Consider the following 19042-nt stretch of genomic DNA (forward strand, 5'->3'; position numbering starts at 1 on the left):
AATTTAAATCAACAAACTGACCAGTATTTCAATGGGAACTATGCTCCTCTCACTGATCACCAATGAAAGAGGTGCCCCTTCCGGAAGTGCGGTGGGGGCCGGATAAATGGCCTCAGGGGGCCGCATGTGGCCCACGGGCCGTAGTTTGGGGACCCCTGTATTAGGCAATATATTTAAGCATATGGGCTTCATTTTTCTTTGTAAATTGGGGCTCAACATGGGCTCAGTGCTTAGGTAAAAAAAAAATCTAGATGTACTGCATTCTTTGTATAAAGCTGTGTAACAACTCTTTATTTAAGATTGAATTTTTTGTATTCAGTGCTATAGAGTGGAGCATCACATCTGAAAGCCACAGTGCAAGCTAGGCTCCCTTGCTCAGCTGTGGCTGAGGCTCCTCAGGGAAAAGGATCATCTTGATGAAGGCTAAGCCAAGACTGTCTGGGGGAAAGAGCAGCAGTAAGTAAGGGGTGACACAGCAAATCTATTTGAGAAACACTCACCATGGACCTACTGTGTGCCAGGACCTGGTCTGGATGAGTTTGACAGGGTCCCTACTCTTGGAATCAGATAGTTAAACCAAGTGTTACAACTCGCACATAAGTCTGTAGCAGCCAGTAGAGTCACATTGAGAAGCGAGAGGAGCACCAGGACAGGACTAGTTGGGGAGCATCAAGAGGAGACATGCATTGGAGAAGCCCTCGTGGAAGAAGCAGCAGTGCTGAGCAGCGGCCTGCAGGGGGCTCAGTGTCCCCCTGTGAGCGCGGCCAGAGGCAGCCCCCTTATCTCAAGGCTGTAGTTACTGAGCACACACTGGGGCAAACCCGTGCCTTCGTGGAGATAAAAACAAATGAAATTATATAACACTGCAGGAAGTGATGATGTCATAAAAAGAGGGGGCTGCTGGAGAACACAGGTAGAATGACACAACGTCTTGACTTCGCTTTAAAATATTGAAAGCGGAAACTTTTAAGTAAATTTAAATCTTGAAGTGAAAACTGAAAAGGAGACAGATGAGGTACGAGTGTTGAAAGCTGTCGGGTGTCGTGTATATAATATTCTCTTTTATGCTTAAAGATTTTCTTAACCTAAAAATTAAAGTAATGGCAGCAGAGGAGAGGACAGTGGTGGTGAGGTGCTGTCCCCAGAATTGCAGAGCTCTGGCAAGGGGGGCTTGTCAGCGCGAGCCACCTTCTTGAGCCCGAGTAGGGATGTCCAACAAGCACTTGGATCTACACATCGGGACTTGAGGAGGAAGTCTGGCTGGAGGGAGATGCTGGGGAGAGAGATGCGGCACATGAGGCACTGAAATCCATGGCTTTGGGTGTTCCCTGGAACTGAGTGTAGCTCTAAGAAGGGGTGGAGGACTGTGCTCAGAACCCGAGTTTAGATCCCGAGGAAGAAATGAGAAGAAGCTCCTGCACAAACTGTCGGAACTCTTTGGGAACCCACAGGGTGTCCCCCAGGCCAAACAGTTAACACGTTCCCAGTGCAAGGCTATCAGCTTGCATTCAGTGCCGCTGCAGACTCGGTGAGGTAAGGCCTGGATGGGGACCTTGAGTTTTGCATTGTGACAGTCATGTGTCGAGAACCTGTGTACTCACTGTCCAACTTTAGCAAATCTTAACATTTTGCTGTAGTAGTTTCAGATCTTTGTATTTATAAATGAAATAAAACATTAAGGATAGAGTGCCCTCATCCCCAATGCCATTGCCCCATTCAGAGCCGTCGTTGCTCTCGCCTACGCTGTGCTTCAGTGACGACACGCTACTCTCTCCCGGAGAGCATCCACTCTCATCACGCACCTGCTGGGGTAGCAGTGTGACAGCATCACTCCTTAGATGCCATGTGGCTTGAAGGTCTGTCCCCAGGCAGCACTGATGCCTTTCAGACTCTTCTCGCTCCAGCACCCCAGCCCCTCCATGCACACGCGCATGCTCTCTGGGCTCTGTGCACCTGTGCAGTTCCAGGGGTGCCCTGAGTGCCTTTGCCGTTTCCATCGCCACCCCTGCAACATGCCTCTTCTTCCTCACCTCACCCTTGCTCTGCACCTGCCTGGCTGACTCCACTGTGAGCCTCTTAGCAGCAGTTTGTGTCCGTGCTTTCTAACCATCCTGAGCAGAACAACCATTGCTGCATCTTGGGTCCCATGATTATCTTTGTGTTTTATGTTGCCTTTTATTTACCTGCATGCTGATCAGAACCAAGCTAGGTTAAAAATGAAAGGACTGGGTTCCCATGATATCCCCAGTGTGGCTCTCATAGCACCTGCTTCATTGAATTGTGTATGAGTATTACCTGCCTGTTCTCCCCCATCCCACATAGCACACTGCCGTCTCTGAAGGAGGGAGGCTCACTTTCATTTCATACTCACCTGCTTAACAATACAGGCCCAGCATAGACCTTGGAGTTAGATAGCCTCAGTTCAAATCAGTCTATCACTGAGCCTCAGTTTTCTACTTATAAAGTGAGAATGATAGTAGTACCTACTTCAGTGGATTGTTGAGGGCATTCTATGAGGAAATGTTTATATAGTACTTAGAATAGTGCCTAGCACATGAAAACTCTTTAAGTGTTAGCTGCCATTGTCATAATAATCAGATGATAGAAGATAGCCAGAGGAACAGATGGATAGGTGGGTGGGTGGGTGAATGACATACCTCTGTAATTCTGGTGCCTGCCCCCATTCTTGGGTAACCATAGCTGCTAGTAAGTATTGGTTGAATTTAAATCTGGTGAAATGCCTCCTTTAATATATACCTAATTCCAATAATGATAAAGGAGTAATTTGGTATCTTACTGGATGTCAGACGCTGTTTTGCAAAGCCATTCTTGGTGAAACTGGAAAGTTGGTAGATGGTGTCTTCTCTCTTTCTGTGCCTTCTGATAGTTAGCCCAACCTATATATATATATATAGACACTCACATATATATATGAGGAGGAGAGGAGAGGAGAGGAGAGGAGGCAGAGAGACAAGATTCCTACATGTACCCCCACCAGAATCCACCTGGCAAGCTCTGCCTATCTGGGGCATTGCTCCATTGCCCAGCAACTGAGCTCTTAGCACCTGAGGTAGAGGCCATGGAGCCATCCTCAGCACCTCGGGGCCATCCCGCTCCAGTCAAGCCATGGCTGCAGGAGGGGGAGAAAAAGGAGAGAGAGAGAGAGAGAGAGAGATAAATGAGGGGGGGTGGAGAAGCAGGTGGGCACTTCTCCTGTGTGTTCTGACCAGGAATCGACCTGGGATGTCCATCTGCTGAGCTGGCACTCTACCACTGAGCCAACTGGCCAGGGCCTTAACCCCTCTTTCTTAAATATTTTTACTAACTGTCTTGACAGCAAAACTGGTACTGAGTTAATACTTACCTTGTTTTATGAAGAACATAAGACTTAAGTGGTAAAACAGTCATGACCGAGTCATTCGCTTTTCTGACTCTGAATGAATCTGCAGACCAGTTTTCACAATGCTTATGTCCAAGTATAGGGATATTTTCCATTCTTTGGAAATTTTTTTTTATTTAGGGAAACCTCTCCTGCTTCATAGTTTGATATTTTTAATCTAAGATAATTATAAAGATTCCCTTTCAAATTCATAAAAAAGTACAAAATGTTCTCGTATCCAGTTTCTAACTTACAAGAAGAAAAATGTGTTTCACTTTTTGCGCAGGCACCGCATTCAGAAGCTCTCACCATCCTTGGTTCTCTTGTCTGCTTTCCGAATACCTATCAGGAGGTCCCTCTGCTGCAGTCGGTGCCAGAAAGTAGTGGGGTCATTACAGGAGTTGGCGATGTCAAGGTACATAATGTATTTGAATGAATCTTGAGTTTTGCACTTGGTAATTCTAGTGCTATGGTTATCTCTTCCATTACTACACAGTGACCTAATTATCTCTGAAAGTTGTGCTATATTGTTTAAATGTTTCAATAGTTATTTTTTTTAGAATGCTGTCTTAGGGGGATTAAATGTATGAGATTCAGAGGATACTGCAGTTATAACTGATAGGTTCCTTGAGTGTTTTTTATTAGATCTGTTTATCATGCCTATGGGTCATAATTATGTAATGAATCATCCTTTATAGTCATTTTATTAGTTTAATTATCCTGCATTAGTGCATCAGATTATTTATAAGAAATTATTAAAATAAACTAAATACTCCATTTCATTGTTAGCCTGAAGAATACTACTAATAATTTTGAAATTCCAGCTTATTCCTTCAAGAATAAAAATGATTTGTTTTCTCCTTTGCTGACTTTGGGGAAAACAAAAGTGCTTTTCAAATCCCAGAATTGATCAATCAATCTATCTGTAGTACATAATTACAATCAGTAATTCAATGTATAACATATAATTCAATTAATGGAAAATAAAACCAGTGTTTTTCTCTCTGGAAGTGGCATTTGCTTTGCCAGGGTTTTCCTGTGTACCTAGAACCTGCTCTCCAGGCCGGCCGCACAGCCCGGGGCTCCCCCAGCCCCAAGCCTCCTTCCCCACTTGTCCCCATGGGAGCCGCTCTGCTCCCTAGTCCTTCAGTAGCCCTTCCTGCCTGACGTGTGGGAAACCAACTACTAAACAAAGTTTTTATTTAATTTTGTTTTTTTTAGTGTTACCTCATAAATATTTTACTGAAGAATGCCAGAGAGGAACCAAGTGAATGTGCAAGGTAAATGATGACTAAAAGTAAAGTATTTTACAACTTTAAGATATACTTTATGTGCAGACACAATGTTAGTAAACCCTTACTCTTTTGCAGTACCCTTACACACACTAAGAAGTGTAACAAGTATTATGGCAGGAAAATGCTTTACTTAATTTTTTCATTACAGATGTTTTAAGTTCCTACTGCTATTTCTTCATTGAGTCATGATTTATTTGGAAACATTTCTTAATTTTCAAACATGTTTATTTCTGTTTATCTTTGGATATTGATGTAGTTAATTGAATTGTGGGTCAAAAACACTGTCTGCCTGAGAATAGTCTTAGAAATTATTGCGATTTGTTTTATAAGCCTGTAGGCAGTCAGTTTTTGAAAATGTCTCATATATGTTTGAAAAAATATGTACACTGTTCTTCAGTTGTTGGGTGTATTGTTCTAGATGTATCCATTTTATTAATTTTTAAGTAATTTCCTTTAAATATTTCTTATTATTTTTAATTTTTTATATCACTTGATCATTTACTGAAAAGAAGACATTAAAATCTCCTACTGGTATCTGTTTCTCCTTGTTATTTGTTCATTTTCACTTTATATATTTTGAAGCTATGTTATTAGCTTCAAAGAAGTTTAGAATTATATTTATAGTGAATTAAATCTGTTATGTTTATGTAGCAACCCTCTTTATCTCTAAGGGTAATTGTTTTTATCTTAAAGACCACTTGTTTGATATGATCTAGCTACTTTTTAATAATATTTTCTATCCTTTTAAATTAACCTTTTTATATTTTTCTTTTAAATCTATTTTTTGCAAAAACTGTAAATACTTATTTTATATGTTTATCCTGTCTAATCTTTATTTTCTAACTGAAGCTTTAGTTCGTTTACATTTATTGCTGTTACTGATATATTTAAATGCATTTCTTTCATTTTTTGTGCTGTTATTAGTCCTTCTCAATATTTAATTTTCTCCCTTCTCTTACCTTCATTTTTTCCTTTCTTCTATTTTTTCTTTCATCTTCCCTTCTTCCCTCCTTCTCTTTCTCCTTTCCTTCCTTCTTTCCTTCCTCTACTCCTTCCTTCCTTCCTTCCTTCCTTCCTTCCTTCCTTCCTTCCTTCCTTCCCTCCTTCCCTCCCTCCTTCCCTCCCTCCCTCCCTCCCTCCCTCCCTCTCTTCCTTCCTTCCTTCCTTCTTTTCTTCCTAAATAACTAATTTTTTTCTTCTTTTCCAAGTGAGAGGATGAGAGACAGACTCTCACATATGCCCCAACTATAATCCACCCGGGAACCCCTGTCTGGAGCTGATTCTCTGCCCATTGGGGGCTATGCTCACATCCAAGCTATTTTTAGCACCTGAGGTCGAGACTCCATGGAGCCATCCTCAGCACATAGGATTGATGCATTCAAACCAATGAGGACATGGCTGTGGGAGGAAAAGACAGAGAGAGAGAGAGGAGGGGGAAGGGTGGAGAAGCAGATGGTCACTTCTCCTGTGTGCCTTGGCTGGGAATTGAATCTGGGATATCCACATGCCAGGCTGACACTCTACCACTGAGCCAGTCGGCCAGGGCCTACCTTAGAAATTTTAATATACATGCTTATCTTACTAATTCTGAAGTTAGTCTCTCTTCACCATCTTCCTGAACATTACCAGTTCCTTAAGGCATAATCTTCTGATTTTGCTTCTCATCACTACATCTGCTCCTTTCCTGCCTCCCTCCTCTACCTAACCTCTGAATGTTAGTGACTTAAGGCTTAGGACTGGCCCTCTGCTCTCTCCATGACTTCTAGGAGTTCTAATTTATTCTACCAGATTTTAAATACCACTTTCCTGCTGATGATACTGAATATATTTACTTGGTCCCTTCTGTGAACCCCTTATATCAGGGGTCGGGAACCTATGGCTCACAAGCCAGATGTGGCTCTTTTGATGACTGCATCTGGCTCGCAGACAAATCTTCAATAAAAAAATAATAACGTTAAAAATATAAAACATTCTCATGTATTACAATGCATTCATTTCCTACCACTCATGTTCATGGTTGCAGGTGGCTGGAGCCAATCACAGCTGTCCTCCGGGACAACACCAAATTTTTATTGGATAATGCGTAACATACACGGGTTGTTGTATAGCTCTCATGGAATTACATTTAAAAATATGTGGCATTCATGGCTCTCTCAGCAGAAAAGGTTCCCGACCCCTGCCTTATATATTCAGGCTTATATATTAAACTGCTTACTTGATATCTCAATTAGGATGTCTTAACAAATTCAAACTTTACACAACTATAATTGAACCATTGAGTCTACTGACTGTCTCTCAGACTTCATCTTAGTAAATGGTTACCATTGGCTAACTAGATTTTTAATGCAGAAGTTTGAGGGAAATTTGTAATATCCTTTTCCCATAGCCACCACATTTAACCCTTCAACAAGTGTTTGCAGCACCATTTTTCAAACCCTTTTCTTTAGTATAAATAGTCAAATTTCTGTAGAGTTAAAAGTGGAATAGAAATGTGTATGATATGGTTGGTCTTTCTTAGTTATGTACAAAACGAGTTAGACAAGGCCCCTGGCCAGGTGGCCAGGTTGATTAGAGCATTGTCCTGACATGCCAGGGTTGTGCGCTGCTCCCCAGTGAGGGGACATATACGAATCAACCAGTAAATGCATAAATAAATGGAATGACAAATTGATTTCTCTCTCTTTCTCTCTTTCTCTCTCTCTCTTCCCCCCCCCCTTCCTCTCTCTAAAATCAATTAAAAAAATTTTAAGGGAGTCAGACAATGAAATTAAGGGCATGTAAGTGTAGATAAGCAAGCAGACTGAAATTGATTGCAATTTCAAATAAATGGAGGAGAATTAAGAGAGAATATAGTATAATTGTAAGTGATAATAATTTGGAAAAATTAAGAAAAAGTTTTGTTGTGTAAATCGTGGGGGCATGCAGACAAGGGAGTGTGCTGGCGTACAGCATGAGAAAGAAGGTAGTACCACCATTAGCTGCAGCAAGAGTCTTGAGACAAACTCCTTTGGGATGCAGGGGACAGACGCGCGATGCAGAGAAGCTTCACTGGCAGGAGCGCCTCGGTGTGAGGAACGATTGAGAGTCGTGGAGCTGGACGGTGCTTACTGGGAAGGCTGAACAATAACTGTCAGAGAAAATAGCATGGAGGAGCTCTTTTTTTAATGGCAGTTTGAACTGTTATATCTCATGTTTTCCTTACAGTTTAAAAATAAAAGATACTTGACATGTATATGGTTTTAAAACTTACAGAGCAATTTATAAATATTTCATTTTGTCAAAATATAGCAAAGGTACAAATGGTTCATTAAATATTTGCCTACAGATAATTTTTTCTACACCATGCCATCTTTTAATTTAAATGTTTCCCATCTCTACATGACCGTAATTATTATAGAAGAGCTCTTATAAGCTAATATGGTTTAAAACTCAGAACAAGAGTAATTTAGATTATAAAGCCATTTTATAGGTCACAAATGTTCTCCATAGTGCAAAGCTAATAACTGCAGAGTAATGCAGGTAATCCTAGAAATGAGAAATCTTTGCTCTTAACAAATCACATTTAACAAATAAGTTTATGGATGGTAAAAAATGTGTGTTTTCCTATATCTACACACTCATATACATACACACACGTACACAAAGGGAAGAGAAGCTCTTGAAGTGGTAAAAATAGGATTTTTAAAATGTAATTCCAAGTTGTGTAGATTTTAGTGGGTTGAGGAGAGTCTGGTTAAGCTGGGAAAAAGTGAAAAATGTAAGTATGTGCGAGAATGTGGAGTATATGCGAACTAAGAGTGCAGAGTATAGTTTCCGGGTGAGAATATCATGGGAATCAGACAGTAGAAGCAGATAGGTCTGGACAGTTCTCTACAGTAAGGAACGCCAAGGCTAGAATCGTGGGTGACTCCGGAGTAATTCTGGTGTGGGAGAAACAAGAAAGGTCCAGCACACCTTATACACTGAGTTGTACTGCTTCACTGAGTGAATTTTGGTGACAGTCTCCAAAAGGTTTTTAATATGTTTGTCTTGATGCACTTAGTCTGTCCTATCCTGAGAGTCTGGCCCTGGCCGAGTAGCTCATTCGGTTAGAGCGTCGTTCCCGACATGCCGAGGTAGCAGTTTGATCCCGGCTCAGGGCACATGCAAGAATCAACCAATGCGTGCATAAATAAGTGGAACAACAAAGCGATGTTTTCTCTCTCTCTCTCTCTCTCTGTTTGTCTCTCTCCCTTCCTCTCTAAAAGTCAATAAATAAAAGTTTTTAAAAATTAAAATAATAATAAACACACAAATAAAATGAAGAGGTGAGAATCCAGTGAAATATGGTGGCTTTCAAACCTTAAAATATATTGATTTAATTGTGGAATTATATTGAATACAATGGAAGTTTCAGTGTGGAGAGCTGAGCAATACGTCCAGTTCAGTTAGAACTGAATGTGACGTCTTCTTAAAAAGAGCAGCAGATGCATGTTACAGCCAATGTCTGGTTCTGAGGGATAGTTTGAATCCACTTTTTGTTCTGAAAGTGAGCAGTTTTGGGAGCAATTATTTTAATTGAATATATAGGCATTCAGAAAATAATTAACAGGAATATGACTTTTGATTATTGTAAAAGATAGTAGAGTATATCAATTCCCAAGAGAATTACCATTTGAAATTGTTTTATAATTGTGCAAGGTAATTTGTAGGGGACTGTGCCACTCAAAAGCTATTTTGTGTTAATATATTATTTAAAAGAAATAATAGTGAAACTTATTTTGAAAGTTGTATTCAAATATTTTTTTACAATAAGATATAGGATTTGTCCTATATCTATTTGTGGTAGGTGTTGTGTATTTTATTGTAAGAAAAACAATTACCAACTCAATTTTCAACAATTTGCTAAGATTCATGTGAGTTTTTTACTCTTCCTCAAAAATACCTTGAAGCAATAATATGTAATAAAAAATTTAGTTTCAGCAAAAAATGGGTAGTATATGGGCTGTGATATTAACCGGAAATCTACCATTTATTTAATTAAATATTGATTTACTATTATCAAAATTTCTATTTGTCCTGAAAACTGGTCTTTTGAGGGTACTTTACCTTTTTTTCCTCAAGAAGACATTATGTTGATGTATGTATCAATTTTGCTACTTCTTTTTTTTTTTTTTTTTTGTATTTTTCAGAAGTGAGAAGCAGCAGGGGTGGGGGCGGGCAGGCGGCAGACAGATTCCCACATGCACCCGACCGGGATCCAGCTACATGCCCACCAGGGGGCAATGCTCTGCCCATCTGGGACGTTGCTCCACTGCAACCAGAACCATTCTAGTGCCTGAGGTGAAGGCCATGGAGCCATCCTTGGTGCCCGGGCCATCTTTGCTCCAGTGGAGCTTTGGCTGTGGGAAGGGAAGAGAGAGACAGAGAGGAAGGAGAGGGAGAAAGGTGGAGAAGCAGATGAGCACTTCTCCTATGTGCCCTGACCGAGAATTGAACCTGGGACTTTCACACACTGGACCAAAGCTCTACAGCTGAGCCAGCCAGCTATGGCCCCAATTTTGCTACATTTAAAAATACTGTCATTTGAAAACGACCAAGAATATTTTGTCCAGTAATTATATTAAAACATTAAATTTCATGAGAGTGTCCTTCTTTTTCTTTTTCTAAAGGTGCATTGCCATTTGCTCCCTCGGGGTCTGGGTATGTGAAGAGCTTGCTCAGCGTACGAGCCATCCACAGCTGAAAGAGGCCATTAATGTGATCGGTGTCACTTTGAAGGTATTACCAGCTTGTGATGTATATTTGACATTAAGCTGTATTTTAGGTTTTCAACCAGTTTTCATTTGAGTTAGCCCCATCTCTGTTTCCCCCTGCATTACTGAGAGCCCTGGTGAATGTTCTGCGAGGTTCTCAGGAGATGTTGCCAATGGCTGCTTCCCCATTGCTATCTGCAGCCCAGCCATCCATAGCCTGAGCGTTCCTGGACCAAGGTCATTGGCCCAATTCGGTTCCACTGGTGGCTGGGCAGCTCCTGTGGCAAGCAGGACACCTGTCACCTGCCAGTGGGAATGACAGGAAGCTGGGATTCTGTGCCCTGGCCTCTTAGGCAGGACTAGGAGAAACCTGACAGGGCTAGTTCGTGACCCTGTGCACGCATGGTCCAGCTGGGTCTTGGGCACTCATAATATTTGTCTCCCTTTGCCGTGTTCATGAAAAGAAGAAATGCCATTTACTGGGCACTCACGCCGGGCCAGGTTCACGGTAAAGTCTCTTAAATGCTTTTGCCAGCCTTTGTGACAGCTCTGGGAGGTAGATGTTACTACTGTCCCTGAGTCACAGCAGAGAGAAGCCAGGCATGGAGAAATGAGGTCACAAGCCGTGGCCATGCAGTGTCAGTGATGGAACCAGCCCTGAGAGCTGATCCATGTGGCAGGAAAGACAAATGTATGTGCTGTTAGGCCACGTCGTAAACCGGAGCTCACACCCTGCCAGTCCTTTCCTGGCTCCCACTGAGAAATGGTGGTAACAGGAGCGTTGCTGTCAGTGCGCCCAGAGCCAGGGGTGCCCAGCCCCTGCCACATGCTGTGCTGAGGGTCTGTGGGAGTTACAGTGTGAGGCCACTGTCTCATTTCATAGTGAGGGAACTGAAGTGTGGGAGAGCTGAAGACCTTGCTCCCGGCCCTAAGAGCAACATCCAGAGTTCAGATCCTAAGTTGTCCGTCTGTCTCCAGAATCCAAACTCTTGCCCTCACTCACCCTCCTCTTCCTGGCCAAACTCGATGCCTCCTGTTCCCTAAGTGTACCCTCTGACCACCTCCCTCTGTCATCCTGTCCTCTCCCTTCCCTCCTTGACGACACTTGGGATTGCCAGTTATACCATGAGAGCTGGGAAAATACTTGCCGCCAGTCCCTGTGGAGAGCAATGGAAAATTGATCAAATCACACTATCACTTAGGGATGCTCTCTGGCCTGACCCCTGACCTTTGCACTGTGTTTAATCCTTGGAACTACACTATGAAGTGAAGGGTTATTGGCAATTCTACTTCACAGATGAAGAAAATGAGCTTATTGGGAATGAAGGAGCTTCCCAGAGTCCAACCCAAGATAGTTGAGCCCTATGTCTGGGCTTTTTCACAACTGTGGTGTGCAGGACACTCCCCTGACTCCCAAAGCCATGGAAAATATTTACATATTAAATTGAAAAAAGTTGAATAACAATTATATATCTATATATGTTCCAATTCCTTTTATCAATATCTTAGTTTTTCAATTCTAAGATCTGTTTTATAAATTTAAATTTTTCTTAAATCTAGAAATGTGTATTTAACATAATGTGGTTTTCCCACCTCTACCCCTTTCCTGGAAAAGCTAGTATCTTACAAGGAAGAAGACATACAGATCTATATGTCTAGTCTGCTACTATGTAGGTCTATGTAGTGTAGAAGAGAGATGGAAATTGAAAACAAAAGAAGGATGTAAGGGCTCTGTATTTATAGACTTTCTCTGTATTTATAGACTTTCAAAATTTTCTCTAGTTTTTCTATAATTATGAGGAAAAACATGAAGTACCAGAAAAAATATATAGCTGTTCGTGTATTGAGCCCTTATTCCATCACGGTTGTCCCAGCACAGGGTGTGGACTGTCCCACTGGATGCCCCACCCCTGTATGTTCTGCTGCTCTTTCCATTTTAGGAATAAAAGAGCAGGTGGCTGAGGAAACCATGGAGCCCCGCTTGCTCAGCTTCAGTGAAATAGTGTCTGGAAAACAAAACGATATCAGTGATACCAAGAGCTGGTTCTATGAAAAGAGAAACAAGATTGACAAACCTTTAACCAGATCATCAAGAAAAAAAGAGAAATGACCCAAATAAATAAAATCAAAAATGAAAAAGGAGAGTAAGAGCTGACATCACAAATACAAAAGACTATAAGAAAATACTATGAACAACTGTATTCTAACACATTGGACAAGCTGGAAGAAATGGATAAATTCCTAGAAATATACAACCTTCGATAACTAAATCAGGAAGAATCAGAACATCTGAAAGACAGATTACAACTAATGAAATTGAAGCAGTAATTAAAAAAACTCCCAAAAGTTCTGGACCAGATGGCTTCACAGGTAAATTTTACCAAACATTCAAAGAACTAACACCTATTATTTCAAGCTATTCCAAAAAATTCAAGAGGAGGGAAGACCTGCAAGCTCATTTTACGAGACCAGCATTATCCTAATTCTAAAACCAGTTACTAAAAGAAAGAAAATTACAAGCCAATATATCCCTGATAACATAGATGCTAATATTCTCAACAAAATATTAGCAAATCAGATACAGCAGTACATTAAAGAGATCAGTGCTCTCCCTGTCCAGAGCACACCCGGTTTTATCTCCCCTCTATTCCCCCCCCACCCCAGGTGTGTCACCTTTGCCTTTCCCTCCCCTGAGCTCAAACGGCCCTTCTTATTTTTAAACTTATTTTCTGAGCCTGTGCAGCCCATCTGGCTCACTTCTGCTACCTCTGTGACTTTCTAAATAAACTTTCTCATAATTTGAGTAGAAAAAGAAAGATCATGCACCATAATCAAGTGGGTCTTATTCTGGGGATGCAAGGTTGATATAATATCCCCAAATCAATTATGTGATACACCACATAAACAAAATGAAGGATAAAAATTATATAATCATACCAATACAAAATGCATTTGATAAAATCCAGCACCCATTTATGATTAAGAAAAAAAAAAACACCTCTCAGCAAAGTGGGAATAGAGGGAACATACCTCAACATTATAAAGACCATATGTGACAGAACCACAGGCAACATCGTACTCAATGGGCAAAAACTAAGAACATTTTCTTTAAGATTGGGAACAAGACAGGGATGTCTGCTTTTATCACTGTTATTCAACATAGTAATGGAAGTCGTGGCTGCATCAGTCACACAAGAGGAAGAAATAAGAGACATCCAAATTGGAAAGGAAAGAGTAAAGCTGTCATTATTTGCAGATGACATGATACTGTATGTAGAGACCCCTGTTTCACCAAAAAAACTACTATAACTGATAAATGAATTTAGTAAAGTAGCAGATACAAATATCCAGAAATAAGTTGAATTTTTATATACTAGTAATGAACTCTCAGGAAAGGAGACTTAGGAAACAGTTCCACTTAAGATTGCATCAAAAATAAATAAATAAATAAATAAATAAAGTACCTTGGAATAAATTTAACCAAGAATGTAAAAGACCTGTATTCAGAAAATTTTAAGATACTGGAGAAATTATGGAAGATACAAATAAGTGGAAGCATATACTGTGTTCATGATAGGAAGAATTAACATTAAAATGCTCATGTTACCCAAAGCAATCTAGAGATTCAGTGCAATGCTTATCAAGATATCAGTGGTTTATTTCACAGAACTAGAACAAGTATTCCCAAAAGACACTGATAGCCATGGCATTGTTGACAAAGAAGAACAAAGCCAAAAGCCTCATGCTACCTGATAGCAAACTATATTATAAGGCCACAGTAATCAAAACAGCATGGTACTGCCATAAAAACAGACATATAGATCAATGAAATAGAACAGAGAGCCCAAAAATCAACTCACCCCTATATGATCAATTAATATTGACAAGGCAAGAACACACACTGGGGTGAAAATAATCTACTCAACAAATGGTGTTGAGAAAATTGGAAAATATGTGCAAAAGAAATGAAACTAGACCTTTTCATACCATACAGAAGAATAAACTCAAGACTGGATTAAAAACTTAAAGTAAGACTGAAAACCATAAAACTCCTAGAAGAAAACAGGCAGTAATATATCTGATATACCTTGTAGCAATGTTTTTTTCCAATATGTCTTCTTGAGCAAGGAACCAGAAGAAAAATAAACAAATGGGACTGCATCAAACCAAAAGGATTTTGCACAGTAAAATCAGCAAAGGAAAACATCAACAAAATGAAAAAACAGCCCACTGAATGGGAGAATGATACATCTGATAAGTGTTAATATCCAAAATTTATAAAGAACTTGGACAACTCATCACCAAGAAAACATACAATCCAATTAAAAAGATGGGCAAAGGACATGAATGGACACTTCTCCAAAGAGGACATACAGATGGCCAATAGATATGAAAAGATGCTCAGCATCACTAATCATCAGAGAAATGTAAATTAAATCTACAATGAGATATCACCTCACACCTGTCAGAATAGCTATCATCAATGAATCAACAAACAACAAGTGCTGACAAGGGAGTGGAGAAAAGGGACCCCTCATGCATTGTTAGTGGAAATGCAGATTGGTGTAGCCACTGTGGAAAACAATATGGAGTTTCCTTAAAGAATTAAAAATGGGCCCTGGCCGTTTGGCTCAGCAGTAGAGCATTGGGCCAGCATGTGGAAGTCTCAGGTGATTCTCAGTCAGGAAACACAGGAGGAGTGACCATCTGCTTCTCCAGCCCTCCTCTCCTCTCCCTCTTCCCTCCCTCTTCCCTCCCCTTACCTCCTTCTTCCTTCCTTCTTCACTCTCTTCTCCTGCAGCCATGGCTCGAATGGTTTGAATAAGTTGGCCCCAGGCACTGAGGATGGCTCCATGGTCTCGCAGCAGACACTAAAATAGCTCGGTTGCCAAGCAATGGAGCAGCAGCCCCAGATGGGCAGAGCATCGCCCTGTAGGGGGCTTGCCAGGTGGATCCCGGTTGGGGCACATGCGGGAGTCTGCCTCCCTGCCTCCCCACCTCCCCATCTCTCACTTAATGCAAAAGGGAGGAGGGAGGCAGGGAGGGAGGAAAAACTAAAAATGGAACTATCTTGTGACCCAGCAATTCCACTTCTGGATATATATTCAAAGAAACCTGAAACAGTGATTAAAAAGAATATATGTACCCCTATTTCATTGTAGCATTATTTACAATAGTTAAGATTTGGAATCAGCCCATATGCCCATCAGTAGATGAGTTGATACGAGAAAAAGCTGAGCTACATTTACAAAATAGAATAGTACTCGGCCATGAAAAAGAAGGAAATCTTACCTTTTACAACAGCGTGGCTGGACCTGGAGAATATTATGCTAAGTGGAATATGCTAGTCAGAGAAAGACAAGTACCATATGATTTCCCTTATGTGTGGACTCTAATGAACAGACACAATAGAGGCAGACTCATAGATACAGAGAACTCATGGACAGAAAACTGTAGCGATTGCTGGGTGAGGGGGTGGAGACATAAATGGTGATTAACTTGGGGTGGTGAACACACAGTATAGTGGACACAGATGATGTGTTGTAGAGTTATATAATTTTGTTAACCAGTGTCGCCCCAATAAATTCAATAAAAAGAAAAAAAAGCAAAACAAGGAACTGTGTCTCTAAAAGGAGCTGGAAAGAAATCATTTTGTTTTCCCTCAGAAGCAATAATAACATAACGTACATGTTAGGTTATTTGTTTGGGGTTTTGTTTCCTTTCCTAGTTTCCTAACAAGGTCGTGGCTCAGGCAGCTTGCGATGTTCTTCAGTTGCTGGTGTCCTACTGGGAAAAGCTTCAGACGTTTGAAACCTCTCTGCCTCTGAAAATTGCAGAAGTAAGTCTCTTTCCTGCAATGCTGAAGCATAAGCATTCCGTTTTTATTATATTTGATATTTAGTTAATTATAGATACTCAAATAATTGTTAGAGAGCCGACTATTTGCCACATGAGTCATTCATTTTAAGGCTGAATCGCGCTGGTTCTCAGCTCTGGTCACAGGCACTGTGGACAGAAGCTGCCCGTGTTCCAGGGCAGAGCTCACATGTGCGGAGTGTGAAAGGCAGACGCGACCACAACAAAGAGACCTTTTGTAGACTGGGCTTCATTCATCCGCAGTAATTTGGATGGTGCCAGCAAGGAGTAGGCAGCTGGTTATGATGCCCTCCGTGTGTGTGTGTTGGGGGGGGGGACTGTGTAAAACGGGAGTCTCTCCCAGACTGAAGGCCAGACCATGCTTTCTGCCTAGCACGATTCCCAGCTGTAATGAGATTACCGCTGTTAATACCCTCTGTGTGGGTGACTCGTGGTGGCGAGGGACGGGAGGATCAGGAAGGATCGTCTCAGTGATGCCGTCCTGGAGGTTGGACTATGTTTGGGGGAGCTTGCTTGTGCGGCAGCAGGTGCCCACACCCTGTAGGTGCCTGGCGGGAAAGCACAGCCTTCCTGCCAGTACTGGTAGCTGGACTGTTTAAAACATGCCCTGTTCTTTACATACCAGGGGTAACTGACGGAGGTCTGGTTTGTCCCCATGTGTGTGACAGGGAGAGAGAGTGATGTGTGTCTTTCCTCTCAGCCCTAGACAGATTTCACCGGTGAGATCACTTTGTCCTCTCAGATACAGCTCAAATCCCAGAGGCAGAAATCACTTGTGACCTAGAGTGAAAGGGGACGTTGGATCTAGGAACACAGGCGGCTGCACAATGTCAAGTTGGGTTTTAGGGCAACCACGTAATTTATCATCTAAACGGAAACCCCTCGAGGAGAGAAGCAACACTAGAGTGACAGTGTAGCGTTGGGGTCATTTATACAAAAACTAAATTGGAGCATTTTCATCATTATTTTTGAAAGTATTATTTGCTTTCAAAAATGCAAGAAGTGTGGAAACTGAAAATAGAAATTGTATGAGCACAGAGAGAAACATTTCTTTCTCTGGGGCCCCAGTCTTGCCACCAGTGGAGTAGAGTGGAAGCCCTGTGGGAGGGGCTCTTACCTGTGGCTTTCAGAATTACTACTATGATCTGTTTGAATGGGATTTGTCTTTTATGCAGATCCTTGTGGCCACGATTGCTTTTCTTTTACCAAGTGCAGAGTACTCCTCAGTGGAAACAGATAAGAAGGTAGGTGGCACATTGGCTAAGTTTCCCCTAGAGTCTATTTTTTAACATTGTAAAACAGTATGATAAATAATATTACATGCAGGAGTACCCTCCATAATATCCTTCTCTGTTGACCTTCCTATGAAAACCTGATTCATTTATTTCTTTTTTATTTGTGTGTCCATTGAATCATTACTATTACACAAGGGTAATTCTGTTGTTTGTCATTACCTTTCATGAAGTTTAAAGGACTGAAGTATAAGGTACTGGGCCTGTTTCCTCTTCCAGTTTATTGTGTCCTTGCTGCTCTGCCTCTTGGACTGGTGTATGGCCTTGCCGGTGACCGCCCTTCTCCACCCGGTGTCCACAGCGGCCCTGGAGGAGCAGCACCCATCCAGGGCCCCTCTGCTGGACTATATCTACAGGGTGAGTCTCCAGCTGGGCTTGAAGGGCAGAGACGAATGGACTTACGCATCAGGGAATTACCAAAATGTGTTTTATGCATTTACTTACTTGTCTATTCCCTTTTGAAAAGGATTTATGCGGGGGTGGGGGGTAAAAGAAATGATAACTTAAGGGGAGGAAACAGAACAGATATAATTGTAGAGAAACAATGATTGCCAAGTGAACAATGCATGCACTTTTACGTGACTGTCATTTTTAAACAGCTGCGGTTTGATCAGAATACCCTAGTTTCCATGGAAGATAGTCCAGATCTACTTAATTTAAAAAGAACTGTTTACATGGTAGGAATATCCATAGCCCTAGGTTGACAAAAATCTGCTTTTCAATGGAATATAAAAGTATAGTGGTCCCAGTAATCTCTTTGCTTTAAAAGATCTTAAAAATAGATTAATGAAATATATCACGTCAAAATAATTAGCCTCATCATTTTTTTTTTTTTCTGTATTTTTCCGAAGCTGGAAACGGGGAGAGACAGTCAGACAGACACCCGCATGCGCCCGACCGGGATCCACCAGGGAGCGACGCTCTGCCCCTTCGGGGGGGGGGTAGCTCTGTTGCGACCAGAGCCACTCTAGCGCCTGGGGCATAGGCCAAGGAGCCATCCCCAGCGCCCGGGCCATCTTTGCTCCAATGGAGTCTTGGCTGCGGGAGGGGAAGAGAGAGACAGAGAGGAAGGAGAGAGGGAGGGGTGGAGAAGCAGATGGGCGCTTCTCCTGTGTGCTCTGGCCGGGAATCGAACCCAGGACTTCTGCACGCCAGGCCGACGCTCTACCACTGAGCCAACCGGCCAGGGCTTAGCCTCATCATTTTTAAGGTACCTAAAGTATTTGAATTTCACCCTGTACTAATGACTGGGTGTGATGTTTGCTCTGGACCCTTCCCTGTAGGCCTGACAGTCATCCTGGGAGGGCCTTGTTCATTCATTTATTTATGTGGCATGTGTGTGTCCATTGAAAAATTATTATGTACAGACAATTCTGTTGTTTATTTTTTTTAGTAACATCTTTAATAGTATTTTTTTAAAGATTCCAAGTCATTTACTGATTATTGTCTTATTTTAAAATTTAT

General features: G+C 41.5%; 1 protein-coding gene across 2 annotated transcripts in view; it reads left to right on the plus strand.

The window, feature by feature from the left end:
• The window catches only part of RALGAPA2 (Ral GTPase activating protein catalytic subunit alpha 2), a 386122-nt gene that overhangs the window by 222010 nt on the left and 145070 nt on the right, over nucleotides 1–19042 (plus strand). For both annotated transcript variants that reach the window (XM_066237690.1, XM_066237692.1), the window contains 6 exons: nucleotides 3666–3794; nucleotides 4601–4659; nucleotides 10326–10434; nucleotides 16138–16248; nucleotides 17462–17530; nucleotides 17798–17935. In XM_066237690.1, coding sequence (XP_066093787.1) covers nucleotides 3666–3794; nucleotides 4601–4659; nucleotides 10326–10434; nucleotides 16138–16248; nucleotides 17462–17530; nucleotides 17798–17935 — 615 coding nt within the window. The remainder of the gene's footprint in view (nucleotides 1–3665; nucleotides 3795–4600; nucleotides 4660–10325; nucleotides 10435–16137; nucleotides 16249–17461; nucleotides 17531–17797; nucleotides 17936–19042) is intronic.

Source organism: Saccopteryx bilineata, chromosome 6 (assembly GCF_036850765.1).
Source record: "Saccopteryx bilineata isolate mSacBil1 chromosome 6, mSacBil1_pri_phased_curated, whole genome shotgun sequence".
Classification (NCBI taxonomy): Eukaryota; Metazoa; Chordata; class Mammalia; order Chiroptera; family Emballonuridae; genus Saccopteryx; species Saccopteryx bilineata.